At 38.4% G+C, this 14,133-nt stretch overlaps 1 protein-coding gene across 1 annotated transcript; it reads right to left on the bottom strand.

Moving 5' to 3' along the window:
- Positions 1 to 3,015: 3,015 nt before the first annotated feature.
- Positions 3,016 to 5,580, bottom strand: LOC108991974 (xyloglucan endotransglucosylase/hydrolase protein 9-like). The gene is made up of 4 exons (XM_018966400.2): positions 5,349 to 5,580; positions 5,055 to 5,155; positions 4,341 to 4,534; positions 3,016 to 3,719 (listed from the first exon to the last, which is right to left on the bottom strand). The coding sequence occupies exons 1-4, from the start codon at positions 5,509 to 5,511 to the stop codon at positions 3,299 to 3,301; spliced, it is 879 nt and encodes a 292-aa protein (XP_018821945.1). The 5' UTR covers positions 5,512 to 5,580; the 3' UTR covers positions 3,016 to 3,298.
- Between the last annotated feature and the right edge of the window lie 8,553 nt (positions 5,581 to 14,133).

The following is a 14,133-nucleotide window of genomic DNA, read 5'->3' as shown; positions in this document are numbered from 1 at the left end:
TAGAAAGAAGATTAATAGTTATGGCTATATGCATATTGATAAAAAATAATAATAATAATCATTGTCTCCATTAGGATTCACAAAGAAATTAAAAATATCGAGATGATTTAGGTCCATCTTGTTTTGATTATCAAAACAAGTTAGATGATCTTCCGGATCATTGTGGTATGCAAAATTCATATCGACCTATTTTATTCTTTTTCCTTCATAGATGTTTGATATAGGTCCACCAAATATTTAGACGTATGACAGGTACGTGACCAATGTCCTTTCATACCATATCAGCGACATTTATCTTCATATTCCTTTACAGGCTTATTCTACAAGCATTTTATTTCATCTTACTTTATCACAATATGGTTTCACTTCTGGTAGTATGTAACATTTCTCTTTGAAAAATCTTGAATATGCTTGACTTGATCTTGATAGTTTTTCTTTCTACTATGTCCACGTTCACAACCATGGTTTCCTTTATTATAATGAAATAAGATTGCATTCACTTCAAGAAATTGAGTAGAACAAGTTAGATGAGACTTATGATTTTTTATTAACAGTTCGTTGTTTTGTTTAACCACTAGTAAATAATATATTATTTCATAATACGTAGTGAACTTTCGCGCTTGATATTGCTGCTACAGGAACACGAGATATGTATATGTTATATGTTTCATTTCAAACCTATCCTCGTTAGTGGGTTTTTCTCCACACAATTTCAATTGAAAATTATTTTTTAAAAGTGTAGAGTTGTATATACTAAGAATCTTGCAACTTCATGTGCATCCAACCAAAATGAGCTTTTGGGATCACGATCTTCTGGTAAACTTATCTCTTCATTAAACTATCCCACATAATCCATGGATCTTTTATTGTGAGTACTCAGTTTTTAGTTTTTCCTATAGATGATGGTGAAAGAAAATCATTGCTTTAGTGCTATCTTGTAGTGTTGTTTTATTTCCTTCCTTAATAATATTTTTTAGATTCATTCATTAAGATAACTCTTAGCATAATGATCTATGATAAATAATTGTTGCTAGAAATATCATGGGAAACAAATTTTAGTTTTGTAAGATTTGACATAGTCTATAACAAATACGGTAAGTATTGAATGTAAAAGAAGTTTTTAAGATCCAATTGACATTTCGAAGACAAGATTAGTCATTACATTTATATGATAACATTATACTCCATATAGTATTACATAGATCATATAAAGATATTATAAAATTATTTATATCGCAATAAGGAGATATAAATATTTATAGAAAAGAACTTACAGTGGTCAGGAAATGTTATACAAGTTTCTTGTCAAAGATCAAAAGAATACAACGATTGGCTAGAATCTCATGCTGATAACATAGAAACGATATTGTTTTGCATGTACAAAAACAAAATTGTTTTGAAACAAAAATTTTGGTTTTGAAAAAGCTCTCAGTTAAATAATCGGATTCGAGCCCAATCCAGGCAGATAACCGGCCGTATTTACCCCAGTTTTTAGGTTTCGGACTGAAAAAGATCCGGTATGGATGCACACCCTAACTGCAATCCCCTTTTGAAGCTCTACCGATGGATCAGGGTCATTGCTTTCATTGTTTCCTGCAATATGAGTAGTGCCAATGCTGCAAACGTGAATTTAAGAGCACTTTCATGCCATCGATGGTTTTTACTAATCTTGCATGATGAATAAACTGATGGGGAGGAGGAAAAATCCACAATAAATTTTTCGCCGTCATATTGATCAGGACTCCCCTCTCTCTCTCTCCAAAAATAATTTTTCCTCCTCTCTAGACAAAACCATCATCTTCCATTACTGGTGGGAAGGAGGTCAAGTTCATCCCCTTCCCTCCTTCCGCTCTTCCCCTTGGCCTTATCCCTCTCTTGTCCATCCATCCATAGATTTTTCCTTTAGCTTTCCACACTATGTTGGAAATGTTTAGATCCACTGCCCTCCGGCCACCAATAGACGACACAGATGTAGTGAACGTAGTTACCCTACTATATTTCTGCTTTTATTAAATGAGGACATAGATGTAGTGGACGTTGAATCCCCAGCAAAATCCTCAAGACAGTTGCTTTCGGTGCTCTACTTAGGATCTTTGATTTCAATCTTCTGTCCACTCAGGACTACAGGAAACCGCTTTTGGGGTCCCGGTCGCCTTCTTAGCAAAGCCTTAAAACAAGGCCTGGCCTTTGGTTCATTGCCTTTGTTATCTTTATTTTTATTTTTCTTCTAATTATTGCAAACACTGTATTGAGACGTTTGTTTTAAAGTTTGATTTCAATGGTTAAACAGTACATTGGACTAGCTTTCTTTATGCCAGAGAGGGGCCACCCAGAGACTCATTTGATGTTCCTATATACCTCTATTACAAACCTACATTTAATTAAGCAAGTTGCCTTGAGTAGATACCCATCAGCTCCACTCTCTCTCGATCTTTGGTGTGAATTATTGACACCGAAAAGTATCAGTCGTACCAAGCCAGAGGAAACTTGAAGGGAAACTCGACAAAGGAACTGACATAAGAAGGACCCTAATATCATAACATGACATGGTCCACCACATTAGATAGTGTTAATTAACTCTACACACGCTACTCAATAATGCCTAGTAGTAACTATTGCATAAGTTCCACATGTCCCAGATTAATGTGGGATAGCAGACTTGGCTCCCGAATTAGGTTAAATGCCAAATTTAAGACTGTTATTAGTGATTGCAAAGTTCATTAATGTAGTAGGAGATAGCACAGATAAGATCCCAGATGGTGTGGACATTCTCTCAATGATACAAGAGTCCTTCGGACCACTTTGTTTTCACCCCCACAAATTTGGACAAAGTATACCACGAAGTGCCCTAGAGAAGAAGACAGAAAGACTCTCCAAAAAAACAGAGGGGTCCAGCACCGTCTAACTTTATCTGTTTTTTGTACCACAACTGTGTTTCTATTATCCGCCTACAATCCCCAGCAATACTTTCCTCCTACAGTACTAACTTGTACATGATTTGTAAAGGATGAAATGAAATCAGAAAAAAAAAAAGAAGATAAAATCATCATTCATCATATATATCATACAAGCTGAAACTTAAATGACAGACCACAACATGAAGCACATGTAATTTTATGACGACTTTTTGATTTGATCCCCCAACCTCCCCCTGCCCCCACTTTCTTATATTACAATGCTCCCAAGCACACCCATCACAATGTTTTTATGACTTTGATTTGATCTCCCAACAACTCCCCCGCTACCCTTTTTTACAAAGTCTTCCCCGGACAACTCCTCTCCTGCATTGGCCACACCACTAGTGACGGTGGTGCACACATTCTGTAGGCATGACAGGAAATCTAGCCGTGTCAGTGCAATAGTCATAGACCATGTGTTTGGCCTTTACCCACAACAGCTGGTGGCTTTGGTGCACATTGAGCTCCGACAATGTGGGCTCGTCCCACCAATACCTCTTCTCTGCACTACTCACACACTTCTTGGCATTGTCTACTGCCGCCACCGTTACTGGGCACTCGCAACCATCGATCTCGAAGTTCTTGTAGGTGGCAATGAAGGGTGCGTGTGTCCAGTCCGTCTTCACCCTACCGCCTTGTGTTGCCCAGTCATCCGCATTCCAAATTGAGCTGTACACACCCATGGCCTGGTCCTTGGGAAATGGTAATCCTTTGTTTTCCATGTTGGTATGCACTCTTATTGGGGTCTCATCCACCAAAAATCTAAAACAAAACGAACAAAATAGAAGAAACGAAGATTTAGCACCGCAACAAATATATACAATCAAGTCAACTATTAATGTAACTATGACAATTAGTAAATCATTGAGCTGTAAAACATAGAGAGTTGTAAAAATACCCAGGGTTAAAATCAGGGAAAAAAAAAACACTGAATCATTGAGCTACGGTCCAAACATATGCGTCCACGCGCCAAACCCAACACCACAAGCAGAAAAGAATAGGCATCTGATATATCTCTGTAAATCTAGTATGTGGTCAGTCATTTATAGGGGACAAAAATCATGCAACATTGCAGAGACTCTACTAACTTTTCCGATGGTTGGTTTCTTCTTTTGTTTTGGACACTTGCTATCCCCCAGTGTCGCATACGTAGAACACTCATCTCTGATTAACATAGCATTCTTTGCTTTATGCAGAGCTTTTCAGACCCATGAAAATAGTGTGCCTAGCTTTTGCCCATTTGGAATCATTAAAGTAGCATGCACACGCCAGTAAAACTTCCCGAGTACGAATACTTGCATACAAATACACACGTACATATACAAATAAATGTATCATAAAGTCTATAGCCATAAATATGGTGAGAGGGATAGGAGTGCTTACACAACTTGGCGCTGGTTCCAGAAGAGGGAGTAGGAGTGGAACTCTGTGGTGGGGTCGAACCAAAGGTTCAACCTTTGCTCCCGGTTACCCACGCCGTTCACATACACATTGGTCTGGACCGAGTAAGGCTCCCCTGTGGTGTTGCCAAGGAACTCGAAATCAAATTCATTGTGATTTGGACCGTCCGATGACATCTGTGTCAAAAGAGACCAAATAAGAAAAATGAAATGGACCCCGCAAATAATCATAAACAGCACGAACAAAAGAGTAAAAGAGTATTGATTGCCAATGACAGTCTCATGGATAGTACAATAATTGAATAATTAAATAACAAAATATTTTAGATGAAATCACATAGCAAAAATAAAGCTTTGCGGTCTAAAGTAACCATTGGTTCGTGGGTTTTGATGGGGACAAAAATAATAAATGGAGAAGTAATGAAATTTGCAGAAACTCACGAGGGTGAAAGGGAGTAGGTTGTAGCCTATTTATTATAGGTTCAAAAAAGATCAAAGAGTCTATTGTCTGCATATGGGAAAAATGTTCGTTGCATCGAATGAATTGTGTCAACTAATTGAATGGGGTCACAGGTTCTGCAGTACTCCAACTTCAGCTATTGGTTAACTCACAAATGAAGATGACACAGAAGTGCGTGCAAGAGTAAGACGAAAGAACAGTAAAACTTAGAACTGAAGACGAAAACAGACTGCTTACATAGAAAGCAGTAACAGTTCCGGCAGAGTCTCCCTCCACAAGCTTGATCTGAATGCTCACTTTCCCGAACATATACTTGCTCTTCGATGCAAACCCGGCGCCTGTATTTCCCAAACGCAACTAGATTACTTTTCTCATTTAATTAGCGTAAGCAACACCACAGAAATAAAACTACAACGCATAACATTACAGTCAAGAACTAAACGATAGATGCAGATAGAGAATCATCAATATAATACAACGCAAACACAGTAGACCCATTAATATGTTAAGCAAGAAAGTTTTTTCTTTTACCGGAAAAATTGTCGAGTTTGAGCTTGAGAAGCTCTCCTTCATACATGAAATGGTCCATAGCCCAGCTAGGCTGAAAGAGCTCCTCAAACTTAGCCGAGCTAACCAAACCCAGCGATACAAGTGCCACAAAGAAACTTAAGAACAAATTCACCGAAACAGCCATTGCAGGAACGAGGGTGTGAGAGTGTGAGCTAAGTGAAGCTTCTACACTGAAATGCTCTGTAGGTCTTCCCAATACACTGCCATTTTATAGCCAATTTCTATTGGGTTGTTGGCTTCTTTCACAAGCCCCGCCCCCCGGGGGCCCCTCTTCCACATTCCACATCATTTTTATCACATGACACGTGGTATTCAAATTCTTACTTACCTAAATCTATTTTACTTTAATATTATAATTTTTTTAAATTTTTATATAAAAATATAATAAATAATTTAATTTTTTTAATTTTAAAATAATAATAATATTAAAATTAAAATTTGAACAATATTTTATTTAATCATCTAAAATCATCTCAATTTATCTCAACTCATTTCTAAATTCAAATAAATTTATAAAAATAAACAAATTTTATTATTCATCATTTTTACATATCACACAAAAATTTCTTTTTATTGTTTTTTTGTTTTATTTTTTTAAAACTAATTAAATTATTCTATTAATCATTCATACCACACATTGGGCAAGAGAAAAAACAAATAAATATATAAAATATATAATGTGTAAAAATAATGAATAAAATTTTTCAAAAGAAAAATACATATTTAAAATTCTTAACTCACCCAACAGATTTTTTAAATGAATATCAAAATAATAATAACAATAAGAGCACTCGTATTTAAATCATTTTTATAAGCACAATAAATCCCACTATGAAGGAATTAAACACACCAGGTAAGACAAAAAAGACAAAGTAATTTTTATACTACACTGTACCCCATTCTTATTTCTTATTTATCTTATTATGTTTATTATTGCAAAAATTAAAATACTATTGATCAGTCTCATCTTATTTCTATTCTATGTGTTATTATTTATCAATTTTTATTGATTTTTTTTATATTTTTTTAAGAAATAGTTGATTTAATGATTTATTAGTATTGTCAACACAGTATGGAAAGAGATAATGGATATAATAAATTATTTAAAATGTGACACATCAATTTATTTAAATAGATATTATAAAATTCAATAGAAAAAATAACATTACTCGTAAGTCTTATTAAAGGAAAAAAAAAATTGATCTAATTGATGCTTTTGATAGAATTATGCTATTTATAAGCTTAATTTCTTACATACCATTTAAATCTATTACATTTATAAAATAGGTTAAAAAAAATTATATTTTTATATCAACTAATGGATCAGAATTTTACATCAATAAAAAGATTAGAATATAAATAAATAAAAAAGTTTAAAAATAGATTTATTCTTTCCACAAAATTAAAATTTACTATAAAACAAGGCTGCAAATTTAAAAAGGTAGCCGTTAGGTTCGTATTGCCCACTTTAACAAGCTGGCTCAAGCTGGGCACTATGTGGAGGGGCACTCAGGACGCAGGACGACATGTCTCTGCAGTCTGCCCAAAAAAGGATGGGTTCAAATCTCACCCAACCATAATCCGCCACGTGGGAAACTACAGCTGGCTCACTCATATGTCCAGTTGTCACTGGCATCATTGGTTTAAAATGGCTTTGAGAAATGGCTTTTGAGATTCCTCTCGCGCGTGCTTTGTTTTGGCTATACCCGCTCCATGCGAGTGACACGTAACCGAATTTTGGGTTTTTGTTCAGCTGGAAGGAGAGTACTGGCAATTGCCTTCTGTGTTTTTGTTCTGCTTTGGGCAGTGCCAGCTGGAGAGTACTGTGGTACGGCCCACACCATGCAATTTCTCGTGTAAGGTTAAAAGAAAGATGAAAGTTCTTTTTATAGTTTTTATATAATTATATTTTAAATGAAAGGTTATTTTTATAAAATTATTATTTTATTTTATTAATGGGTAAGCTGGACTCGAGAAATGTGCCATATAATTTGAGAATTGGTAAGTGGACTGACTGCTGGGTTGGGACAGGCTAACCGATGTGGGGAATGAGGCAAAGTGGGGCTCATGTTTTGTTCTTTCTTTTTTGACAGATTTCCGAACCAATGAAACAGTGCACATTTAATTACGAAGATCATAACATTGTCTTTCTCGAATTATTTTATAATTGCCTGAAGATTTCATGGCAGAATAGGTTGTCTCAGCGGATTGTATGGGAGATTGGTCAACATTATTCAGCTTAAAAGGCTTGTTATTTTGGCAAAATAAATAAATCTATTGATCCCTATATGTCACAACCTAACTGTTTAGGTCTTGATAAACGATGTATATTATATTTTATATTTCGAATTGAGACCCGAAATTGATAGATTTAGTTCAATGGTAACATTCAAAATACATTGTCGCCATGCCTATTTTTACTATGAACCCACATGATATTGGTAAAATATCATGTTTAGTCATGATTGGAAGATATGGGGGTCCAAATTAAATGATGTTTTTGGGTGAAAATAATAGAAAACATATAGCATAAGATTTGAGATCCAAAAACCTTTCTCTTTTTATTAAAACTTTTTGTACCAAAGTAATGAGATTTATGATTATTGCCACCTTGATCAGTGAGAGATAGAGTCCATAGATAGATAAAGACCTAGTGGACCTGTAATGAGTCTCATATGGCTTTTTCTCAATTTTAAGTGGTTAGGACGAATTTATGGGTTGTAAAGTTGAAGGGAAGGGCTTCAGAGTTTTGGTACAATTATCATTGTTTTTTCACCTTTATCCTATGCAGGAAAAGCATCCCGGTGGTCACCCAACTATGTAATTAAAGATCCAGATAACCCAATCGCATACTTCCACGTGGAAGAAGATATTTTTGTGGTCTCTTAAGTTCCAAATACACACATGAATACACCAGTACAGTCGACCGTTGAGATATGTATTATGTGGGTACAGCATAGCTGGAATAGTACTGTTCAAACTTCAAAGAGTTTTGGGTTTACATTAAAGGCAGCCATTATTGCACAAACTGGCAATTGGTTGTGATTGACATTTGAGAGACCCAAATGTTTTCTTTTTCTTTTTCTTTCTTTAAACTGAGAAAGTGAATCTCGAGGGCTTTGGTGATTTGCGTGTGATTGGAGGGAAAATGATTACTGTGATGTATCGGACATATTTTTGGATCGGGAAGTAAGGTGAGGCGAGGTTTTAATAGTGAATTTAGATTAAATAAGTGAGAAATAAAAATTAAAAATTAAATAAAATATTATTAAAATATTATTATTATTTTAAGATTTAAAAAAATTGAATTATTTATTATATTTTGTATAGAAATTTAAAAAATTTGTAACGATTAGATGAGATAAGTTCAGATTAACTCTAAATCTAAACGGGGTGATTCACAGATTACTTAGCTCTCGTCTGGTTACACAAATAAAATGAAAATTGAAAGTTAAATAACATATTGTTACAATATAATTTTTATTTTAGAATTTAAAAATATTGAATTGTTTATTGTATTTTGTGTGAGAGTTTGAAAAAGTTGTAATTATTAGACGAGATAAGATAACTTGTGTAACCAAACGAGACCTTATTTGCTTAAAATCGGCCGAACCGATAAGGGAGAGAGAACTGACTAGACCAATTTATGTCAGTTTTTATCGATTCTGTGACTTTGAAGTCAATTTTGAACCTTATACTCATTTATTTGGTCACATCCAAGCAAATAGAGGTACATCTCTAACCCATTCAACACAAGCTAACATAGATTAAATTCATACAAAATGTTAATGTCATGTTTCGCACGCCTTTGGGTCGAATTCTACCAACTCGGATATTCAGACTTTCACTTGCACACTTAAACAAACACAAAAAATTGGGGGCCTTGGTAGTGGCCGAGGAATTTTCGATGTCAAAGTCAGTGTATCAACTTAATAGTTTAGTTTGTGCATAAACTTAGAAGGATCAGATCAAGTTATTCATACCTGGGGATCGACTTTTATACTAGGTTTCGGGTAGAGACAACACATCCATAACTTTTAGGAACCTATATCCTTTCCACTATTAATTTGTCAGAATCTTTTAATGCGATATGTCTTCTAGGGCAGTGTCATTAATGCAGCGTGGAGTCCGGGTAGTGATGATATTTATGCGGTGTGGCATCTTAACTCATTTTATTTTGTGGGCGTTCCTTGTTTAGCCTATCCATGCTTGTTGTCAAGAGATCGAGGATTTTTCATATTTCTCGCCAACCTGCCTGTGCAGGTTCTAAAGGGCAAGGTGTCATCGGGATGGTGTATGGGCGACTAGTTTCATCTGCCTCTACCGTCCGCTTTCTATGCGTATGGATTGCTTCAAGGGTGGGTTATGCCCGTTGGCCGAATACTCTGTAGAGGCCCACTTACTCCTTTGGGGGGAGGGAGGGGGGGTTGTTGGCCTCGATTGGGCTTGACCGGGCTCTCTGACTTATTTTCCCAATAGTCCCCTTTGGTCATCCTCGATTCACAAGTGTGGAATTGCAAACCTTAATCATTTTGCTGGAGACAAGAGGCATTAGTCACTTGGTGTTCCGTTTTGCTGGAGAAAAGACGAGAAGTTTGTGGCGTCGCTTGTTTGGTGTTCCATTGTTGGAGTTGGCGTAGTGTTGGGTAGTTGAAGAACTAAACCTGCTCTCCACTAGAGGAGGTCGGGATGCCTTAGGTTAAGCCGCCTCTTTGGCGTCCCGAAGAGGTAATTTATCGGATGGATGAGAAGCCGGTTCACTCTTCACCATGATGGGGTGGCGTAAGTTGTCGGGTAGCCAAAAAGCTAGACTCGCTCTCACCTGTTGACATCACAAGGAATATAAGTGCTGGGTCAAGCTGGCGCTGATCCCACTCTTCGTTATGGCAGAGGTCGAGATAAGTTGTCGGCCATCCAAGAAGCTGGACCAACTCTTCATTGTGAGAGGGATGAAATGGCCTTAAGGTGCATCTCTCCCTCTACCTCCCTCTGGGAGGTAAGTTATCGGGCATTTTGCTACTGGACTCGCTCCTGCCTGTTGATTCTCACGAGGAAGATAAGTGTCGTGCAACCAAGGGCGGGCTCGCTCTTTACCGCGAAAGGGATAAAGTAGCCTTAGGCGTAACCCATCCCTTTAGTATCTTGTAGGGAGGTAAGTATTGGACAATTGAGTAGCCGGTCCACTCTTCATCATTATAGGGGTGGGATAAGTTGTTTGGGGAGCTGAGAAGTTGGACTCGCTCTCCCAGTGAAGGAGGTTAGGCCGTCTGCCCACCTTTTAGCTCTCGTAGGGAGGTAAGTAGTTAGGCAATTTGGTACTGGACTCACTCCCACCCGTTGACATCACATGGAAGGTAAGTGCTTGGTCAGGTTGGCATTAATCCCATTCTTCGTCGTGGCGGAGGTCAGGGTAAGTTGTTTGGCGTTAATCCCACGACGTCCTCTGCAGTCGCCATTACAGACACCATAGCTTCAACCCAAGAGCATTAGCGTCTTGCCCGAGCTCATTTTCACCGAACGACAACCAAGGGGACATCACTCAATATCATGAGCTCCTGAGTAATTAGATGAGCTCCACCAAGATAATGACACATCTCAGTTTAGGGTCGTGATCGTTGGCTTGCTAGTGGTCCACTATGTCAGTACTCAGACTCTATTCAAAATGCACATTTGAGGATTAAAGTTGTGGTTGGAGGATGCTTGGGATAGGGATAGACTTGTTGAATTATTGGGGGAAACAAAAACTGATGACATAATTCTTTCTATTGCAGTGGGTAAGGAAGGGAATGATTTGTTAATTTGGATGCCTAATAGTGATGGTCAGTTTTCAACAGCTAGTGCTTGGGATATTATTCGTATTAAGGCTCCAGTGGTGCAGGGTATGGATTGGATTTGGCATGGCCTCTTGCTGAAAAAGATATCTATATGTAGTTGGAAGGCTAGGTTTAACTGTCTACCATTTGATGATAAAATACAATTGATGGGAATTTCGATGGCTTCCAAGTGCAATTGCTGCAGTTCGAGCCAATTGGAAACTATTGATCAGGTGTTGAGTAGAGGCGATGTTGCATCTATGGTTTGGACGTTTGCTGAGGTTGCACTAGGTGTCCCTAGTTTGCAAGCATCCTATCGGAGGTCCCGTATAGCTCACTGGTTTGTCTATGCCAGGAAGTTGGTCTCCTGCCTAGTGTGATTACTTGGAGACTATGGTTTCGAAGGTGTAAAGCTCAGATGGAGGGTCGTTTGGAAACGGTGGATAGTATTTGGTTGGCTGTGAAGGCGTGCCTGAGGAACATAGCGGTTCATATTAATAAAATTTTTTCAATCTCTAATTCTGACCAAGAAATGCTATAGGCTTTAGAGGTTCCTTTTCGAGATTTATCTGCTAGTGTTCCTTGCATTGTGAGATGGAAAATGCCATTGGCAGGTTGTGTAAAACTCAATGTGGATGGGAGTTGAAGGGAAAATCCTGGAAGTTGTGGGTGAGGGGGTGTAATTTGGGATTGCAATGGACATTTCATTACTGCGTTCTCATCATTGTTTGGGTACGGTACCAATAATCAAGCTAAGATGAGAGCTCTACTTACAGGGATAGAGTTGTGCAAAGAGTTTGGCTTCATTCATATTGATATTGAGTGTGATTCAAAAACTTTTGTTGATTGGGTTAAGGCTAGACAGTGCACAATGGTACCTATGAGACTATTGGGATTCAGCTCTTTAGTCACTTGCTGGTATTGATTTTTCTATAGCTCACCAATATAGAAAGGGGAACTTGGTTGCAGATTTTTTGGCAAGATATAAGAGGGACAGGTTAAGAAGGAGGTTTGAGGTTTTTGATAAAAAACAAGATTTTCACATTGAGTCTATCCTCCCAAAACCTAGTATAAGCTTAATAAAATAATTTTCTCAACCAGAGAGTGAAGCAGGGATTCAAAATGACGAGCTATGAATATAAAATCCAACTAAAGCAAGACTCTCAAATAATAAGAGTAATTCAAATGGAAGAATGATCTAAATGAAATATTGGAGAAGCAAGTCACAACCAACCATTATTCAAATAAGCCTAGAAAACAAAGAATCAACAAGCATAGTCTCAAATTATATGGATTTTGGCACGGTAGAAATAGAAGCAAAGATAGCCAGCAATCGGAAATTGGTGTCACATTTGTACACCACAAAAACAATACCAAAGCAGAGGACAAACATAAAAATTTTTACAACCCATAGACAAAATCAGAGGCCAGGTAACAATACCCAACCACCAAATTCGCAATTAACGTCTATCATCATAGAGACAACATATGAACCATAAACAATCATTCGAAGTGTTCAACCCATCAAAGCAACACCTTCAAGCTCGGTCCAGGGAGAGTCACTTACCTCGTGCGATGGGGGAAAAATCGCTGGATAAACGTTGGTGTTCCGAGCTCTTCCTCTCAAGTTGGTGCGTCGTTTGTAGCCTCTAGCACTTCGATTGGAGTGGTGGAGTGAGGGAGGCTCAAGTGGGTTGGGGACTACTGTGGGGGTGAAGTGGGTCTCGATGCGAGGTGGTCAAGAATATTAGGGGTAGTAAGAGAATGAGAGAGAGAGAGAGAGAGAGAGAGAGAGAGAGAGAGAGAGAGAGAGTGCTTATCATTGTCAGCACCAAACGGACATGGCACAATGAGGTGGCAACTAAGAACTTCAGAGATAGAGAATGACAGAGATAGAGGGAGAAAGAGAGCACAAAAGAGAGTGAGATAGACATAGAGACCGAGAGAGAGGGATCTCACTATTTCTAATGTTGGACTTGCACTTCGATCGGATTGGTGGAGTGAGGGGAGGCTTAAGTGGGTTGGGGACTACTGGTAAGGCGAATGAGAGTGGGGGTGAAGTGGGTCTCAGTGCGGGGTGGTTGAGAATCTTAGGGTGGTTTTCTGAAGGAGGGAAATAAGGGGGAGAAAGGGTGGTTGGCATTCTAAGTGAGGGGGAGAGTTAGAGAGAGATCGAAAGTGAGGGGGATAGAGAGGGCAATAGAGAATGCGAGCGAGGGAGAGAGTGTGGAGACAGAGAAGGTGAGAGAGAGAGCGAGCTCACTGTTTCCAGGGCCAGATGGGCGTGGCAAAATGAGAATATCAAATACAAAGAGTGACAGAGATAGAAGGAAAAATAGAGCACGAGAGAGAGTGAGATAGACATAGAGACCGAGAGAGAGGGATCTCACTATTGCCAGCATTGGATTGGCATGGCGAGGTGGCGACATGATGACCAAAAGGAGGAGGCGTGGCTAAGGTTAGGGATTTTGAATTCACATTTGATGTGTGTGCCTTGAGAGAGAGAGAGATAGAGAGAGAGGTGGTTATGGGAAAGGTAATAAGGGGAAAAGGAAAAAGAAGGCAAGAAAGAAAGGAAGGGTCTTGGGCCCTAGAAGTGTATACGGGGGAGATGGCTCTCACGCCATTTATAGAACATAAACTCCTTCAAAGGTTGAAGAGGTTCAAACCTCTCTTGGTGGAAGCGGGCGATGGCCAGAGATTCCTGTAAAGGCTAGGGTTCGGGCAATAGATGTAAAATGTGAGATTGGTTTGCAGAGGGTGGGGATGACAACAGGGGAAGGGGGGGAAATGAGGGAAAATCATCTTAGGGTTGGGCGTTCAACGGGTTGGGTCGTTAAAATTTTGGGTTGGGCTTAAGGGGCCGAGGGCCACGATTGTGCTTGTAAGGGCTAGGCTAGGTTGAGCCTTACATATATATATATAGAAAAAGC

This window comes from Juglans regia, chromosome 1 (genome assembly GCF_001411555.2).
Source record: "Juglans regia cultivar Chandler chromosome 1, Walnut 2.0, whole genome shotgun sequence".
Lineage (NCBI taxonomy): Eukaryota > Viridiplantae > Streptophyta > Magnoliopsida > Fagales > Juglandaceae > Juglans > Juglans regia.
Note: the sequence above shows the minus strand (reverse complement) of the source record. Positions and strands in the feature narration are given on the sequence as shown.

What these genes read in the sequence shown, in the direction of transcription:
- LOC108991974 (XM_018966400.2), bottom strand. Translation starts at nt 5,511, where the DNA reads ATGGCTGTTTCGGTGAATTTGTTCTTAAGTTTCTTTGTGGCACTTGTA. An exon ending in CAAACTCGACAATTTTTCCG is followed by an intron (nt 5,156 to 5,348) that starts GTAAAAGAAAAA and finishes TGGGAAATACAG; the next exon opens with GCGCCGGGTTTGCATCGAAG. An exon ending in GAACTGTTACTGCTTTCTAT is followed by an intron (nt 4,535 to 5,054) that starts GTAAGCAGTCTG and finishes CTTTTGACACAG; the next exon opens with ATGTCATCGGACGGTCCAAA.